Here is a 6,000-nt window from a genome sequence, read left to right on the forward strand (position 1 = left end):
CAGGCTCTTATTCTGCTCACAGCATTTCTCCTGAAGTTGCCGGAGGATGAAAATCATGTCAATCATGCCTCTGTTGGCTCTGAATCCACACTGGCTCTCTGGGAGGTGTCAGTGACTGACAAAAGCAGTCTGTTAAGAAGATTTCTTGCCAGTATTTTGCCTGCAATGGAGAGCAGAGTTATTCCCCTGTAATTTGAGCAATCTGACTTCTCTCCCTTGTTCTTGTACAGGGTGATGATGACTGCATTGCGCAGTTCATGGGAGAGTTTGCCCTGCTCCCAACAGGAGGTGAGGAAGGAGTGGAGGCTAGAGTGGAGAGATGGCCCTCCATACTTCCAGATCTCTGGTGGGATACCATCTAACCTGGCTGCCTTTCTTGTCTTCAGCTGCTCTATGGCCTTCACTATCTCTTTCAGTGTGGATGGTATGTCTAGCTCTACTTTGGTGGGTTGCTGGGGGATGCGGTCAATTGCTGATGCGTGCACTGTGCGATTGGCACTGAAGAGGTCCTTGTAATGCTCAGTGGTTCAGAATGGATGTCCTGTCCGTGAGGAGAGAACTGCCATCTGTGCTGTGTAGTGGGCTCTGGACTTGATAAGTGGGGCCATAGACTGCCTTCAGGGCTTCATAAAATCCCTTGTAGTCCCCCATATCAACACACTGTGGAGTCTTCTCTGCAAGGGTTGTCCACCACTTGTTCTTGATCTCACGAAGGATGCGCTGGAGATTGCAGCATGAGGGACAGAAGGCTGCCTTCCTCGATGGACAGGTTGGCTGAGCTAGATGGGCTTGGTGAGCTGACCTCTTCTTTGCCAGTAATTCCTGGACCTCTTGGTTATTTTCATCGAACCAGTCCTGCTTCTTTCTGGAAGTGTAACCAAGTGTTTCTTTGGAAACTTGTAGGATGGAGGTCTTCAGATGTTCCCAAAGTTCTTCAGGGTCTGCGTCCTCCGGACAGCTATCTTCTTCAAGCTTGGTTTGCAAGCATGTCTCAAAGTTTGCTTTCACTTCAGTTGACTGGAGACTGCAAACTGAGTTTTTTCTGGAGTACGTTCTTTTTCCTTGGCTTTGGCTTAAAATGTAGGTTCAGCCTGCATTGAACTAGACGGTGGTCTGTGTGGCACTCAGCACTGGGCATCACTCTGGTCTGTAAGACATCTTTTTGGTCTCGCTGCCGCACCAGGATGTAGTCTATGAGGTGCCAGTGTCTGGAGCGAGGATGCATCCATGTTGTTTTGAGGCTGTTCTTTTGCTGGACGATGGTGTTGGTGATGACAAGCTGCTGCTCTGCACAGAACTCCAGCAGGAGATGACCATTGTCATTGCAGTTCCCAACACCATGTTTGCCTAGCACTCCCTTCCAGGATTCTGTATCTCGGCCTACCCGGGCATTGAAGTCACCAAGAATGATGATTTTCTCATCTGCAGGCACCTGCAGCAGGACGCTGTGCAGATCAGAGTAGAGCTTGTCCTTGTCTGCTGGATCTGCTTGGAGGGTCAGAGCATAAATGCTGATTAATGAGATGTTAATGTTGCCTTGGAGAGGGAGGCACATGGAGATGATGCAGTCTGAGTGACCTCTGGGCAGATCAGTGAGCTTGGAGGAAATGGAGTCTCTGATCATGAAACCAACACCTGAAAGGCATTTCACTGTCTGTGGTTTGCCAGACCAGTACAGGGTGTAACCAGAGCCATGTTCCTTCAGGCTACCTTCTTTGGCAAAACGGATTTCACTGACTGCAGCAATGTCGATGTCGAGTCATTTAAGTTCATGTGCAACAAGAGCAGATCTGCATTCTGGGCATTTGTTGTCGGCTGTGTCTAGCATGGTTCAGATGTTCCAGCATGCAAGTTTCAGTCTTTTCCCACTTTTATCGGTGAGTGAGGGACATCTTTTTACTGTTGCTGTTTGACTGCATTTGAAGATGCCTGTTGACCACGGTAAGCCAACTGGGTTTGAGGGAGATGAGCTTTGGTTAGGTCACCTTTTCTAGGCCCCTCCCCATGTGGGGCAAGCAGTGTTGTCCCTGAAAAGGGCTGCTTGGTCATTCAAGGGTGCTGCCGGGAGACGTTTTCAACCCCAGTTCAACTTCAGATGACCCCTGATCCCTGAGCCGCCTGCATGCAGGATTGGGACTGCAGCTTCCAGTGGCATCTTCCACCTGCCGTTTCACCCCTTTCCCATCGCTACAGGGCTTGAAAGTGTTGGTGAAGGTGAGAGTGATGTGACTTGTTTTGGACTTCATTCCTTCAGGAATGAAGTACAAAAATAATAATAATAATAATAATAATAATAATAATAATAATAATAATAATGTGTTGTCAGGCAAAACAAACCTCTCCTGGTAGCACTTATGATGAATATGAAGGAAGATATCACAAGAAAATTAGGTCTCCTATGGGTCCATGTGGCTACTGCTTATAAATAAAATAGTTTTCTTATACTATGTACATACAGTAAATATAGCATATATATTTACTCTATGAGGCAATAGCCATAAAAATGAAGCATAATCAAAAATGAACAATTTAAAAATCACAGAAGTAAAATATACCAAGTGTCTGTACTTTATATTATTTGACTCATACCTCTTAGAGTTTTCGAAACTGAAACCTCCGAACCAAGGCTGACATACACACTCTGTCGCCATGACCCAAACTCTTATTTCCAGAAATGGCCTGGTGCTAGAGCTCAGTGGAACACACTTTCCCTCTGTAATAAGCATAAACATGTCTGAATGCAATTTTTTTTAGTCTAGTCCATTTATTTCGAATGGTGAACCGAGTTGTATACGCTCACCGGCCATTTTAATCAGAACACATGTATGCGCATGCGCAGTGAACGATTGTTACACTCTTACATTCTTACAGCACGATGACATAGTGGCTAGCGCCTCTTTTGGCTATTTTCAGTGAAATATCATGTTTCCATGATTTGCAAATCATCGTATTCTGTTTTTATTTACAGTTTACACAGTGACCCAACTTTTTTTGGAATTGGGGTTGTAGAATCCTGTGATTGTAGCATAAGCAACAGTTTGAAAAAGATGCAGAGGTTGGCCTCATATGTCTCCGAGGAAGCATGTCATGTAATCAGGAGAGTTAACTAATGGGCAGGAATTAGCAAGTTCAATTTCAGGGGAAATGGAGGGAGAAAAAAGCATTTTGATTCAGAAAGCAGTTAGGTGGCTTTCCTGGATTTCAACTCACCAACTTGCATGACATTCCCTTCACTGGACATGCAACAGCAGCAGCAAGGTTACACAGGTGTAGAAACCCAGGTTTGAAATTATAGTTAAATACAATTTGGTGTCCTTTGTCTCTTGAATTTTCATGTGATATATTAATATAAATACACCTGTTCTTGGAAGAATTTGGAGGTCATACCTAAACAAAAACAAACCCCACATACCACCCCAGTGGCTGGGTATTTTTTTTTAATCTGCATGTCTTTCAACTGTGGGGAAACCAGAGCACACCCCCACAGACACAGGGAGAACATGCAAACTCCATACAGAAGGACCCCAGCCCACTGTGAGGTTTGAACCCAGAACCTTCTTGTTGTGGAGCAACAGTGACAACCACTACCCTGCCCTAGATGAGACCATCCACTAAAAGTCAGTGACTGGGTAAAGAGCGTATTAATCAGGAGACCAAGGGTGACGCTGATCATTATGCTACCACCAACCTGCTTCACAGTGTAGATGCTGTTTTGATGAGCAGCGTTAGGTTCCTACCAACTACAGCATTTTGTGTCAAGCCCAAAAAGTTCAATTTTAATCAAATCAAATGAGACAACCCATTCCCACATTTCCTGAATCTCCACCATACCTTTTGGCAAATTCCAAACAGGATTTCATATGGTTCAACACTTTCATAAATCCCAGGATTGTGGAATGTTTGGGCTATGGCTGTACTGTGAACACTTTCTCCCATCTGACCTCTCCAGCTTTTTCAAACTTACCATTAGTCTTTCGGTTGCTTCTCTGGCTCAAGCCCAAATATTATAATAAAGCCATTTTGAGCATTAAGCTGTAGTACAGGGGTGTCCAAACTGATCCATAAAGGGCCGTGTGGCTGCAGGTTTTCATTCCAGCCATGCAGCAGCACACCTGACTTGGCTCATTCAATCAACTGAACTGTCTTCACACAGTCAAATACTTGCAGCCACACCCACCCTTGATTAAAGGGTGGGTGTGTCAGTTGATTGAATAAGCCAACTCAGGTGCGCTGCTGCATGGCTGGAATGAAAACCTGCAGCCACACGGCCCTTTATGGATCAGTTTGGACACCCCTGCTGTAGTACATGGGGGTAGAGTGTGTTGTTCAAGGGATATTTTGCAATACAGGTATTTTAACTCACACCTGGCACATAAATAGGAAGCCATGGCCTAATGGTTAGAGAAGTAGCTTTGGGACCAAAAGGTTGCTGGCTTGATTCCTTAGACTAGCAGGAACGGCTGAAGTGCTCTTGAGCAAGGCACCCTACCCCTGGGTATGTTGTATGTCACTCTGGATAAGAATGTCTGCTAAATGCCATTGATGTTTTGTAACAGAACAGCCCCTTAACTCATAAGATACAACTGCCCTAATTTAAGCAATTCCCTTTTTTTTCATGCAGGTCTGGTACATGGACACATACACCAACAGCAAGGTGGTGCGAGAGTACAAATCCATGGCAGATTTTGTCTCCGGTCAAGAGTCTCGAACGTACTACCTTCCGTTTAAGTGGGCGGGTACCAATCATGTTGTGTATAATGGATCGCTGTACTACAACAAGGAGCAAAGCAACATTGTGGTCAGGTACAGCTTTGAGACAGGCCGTGTGTTGGCTCAGCGGGCGCTCGAGTATGCTGGCTTCCACAACGTCTACCCATACACCTGGGGAGGCTTCTCAGATATAGATCTAATGGCTGATGAGATGGGGCTGTGGGCTGTCTATGCCACTAACCAGAATGCAGGCAATGTAGTGATTTCTCGCTTGGAGCCTGAGACATTGGAGCCTCTTAGCACTTGGAACACTGAGTACTCAAAACGCAATGCTGGTGAGTCATTCATGATCTGTGGAACACTCTATGTTACCAACTCGCACCTTACTGGAGCAAAGGTCTACTACTCTTATGACACAAAGACATCCACCTATGAGTATGTGGACATCCCCTTTCACAACCCTTACTTCCACATTTCCATGCTTGACTACAATTCTCGGGAGAGGGCACTCTATGCTTGGAACAATGGCCACCAGGTTATCTTCAATGTCACGCTCTACCATGTCATCAAAACAGAAGATGACTCATAAAAACACAACAGAGAATCTTGGTGACTGTGCCAGTGTTTTCCTGTTTGCCTGGAATAATGGCCATCTTCAATGTCATGTTCTACCATGTTATTCATAAAGAGTCAAATAGGGTGGAGGTGCTCCAGGACTATAACACAATGTTCTTGTTTGCCTGGAACAGCATCCACCAGGTCATCTTCAACATCATGTACTACCACATTAGCAAAATTGGCACAAGAGTTGAAGAGGCCAGTGGCTATTACATGAGTTCCTCAAGGCCATTTTCAAACTTGCTCATCAAAAACTAAGGACAACATCTTAAGGATTTATAAAGACAAGGAAGAAGAGTCTGGTGGCTATTACAGGATTCTCTTGTTCACTTGGAACAATGGCCACCAGGTCTTCAATGCCACAACCTACCTACAAAGTCATCAAAAATGACCATGATTCTTGACGAGTGTAGTGACTTTGACACCATTTTCTCACTCTGCCACATCATCAAAACTTGGGACAACTTCTCAACCTTTAGCAACCACTCTATTACGGTCATGGCTGCTCCAGAGCCCACTCAGAAACATTGAATGAATGTGAGGCAGGAATACACCCTGGATGGACTGCCAGCCCATTGTAGGGCACCATGTACACACATTCATACCTAGGGGCCAAGTAGCATAGTCAATCTACTTACTGATGTGATTTGGAGGTGAGAGGAAACCAGAGAA

General features: G+C 45.1%; 1 protein-coding gene across 1 annotated transcript in view; it reads left to right on the forward strand.

Moving 5' to 3' along the window:
• The window catches only part of olfm3a (olfactomedin 3a), a 119,226-nt gene extending 113,927 nt beyond the window's left edge, over nucleotides 1-5,299 (forward strand). The window contains exon 6 of the mRNA XM_060920748.1: nucleotides 4,622-5,299. Coding sequence (XP_060776731.1) covers nucleotides 4,622-5,299 — 678 coding nt within the window. The remainder of the gene's footprint in view (nucleotides 1-4,621) is intronic.
• Nucleotides 5,300-6,000: the final 701 nt, after the last annotated feature.

The sequence above is a fragment of the Neoarius graeffei genome, chromosome 5 (assembly GCF_027579695.1).
Source record: "Neoarius graeffei isolate fNeoGra1 chromosome 5, fNeoGra1.pri, whole genome shotgun sequence".
In the NCBI taxonomy this organism is placed as follows: Eukaryota; Metazoa; Chordata; class Actinopteri; order Siluriformes; family Ariidae; genus Neoarius; species Neoarius graeffei.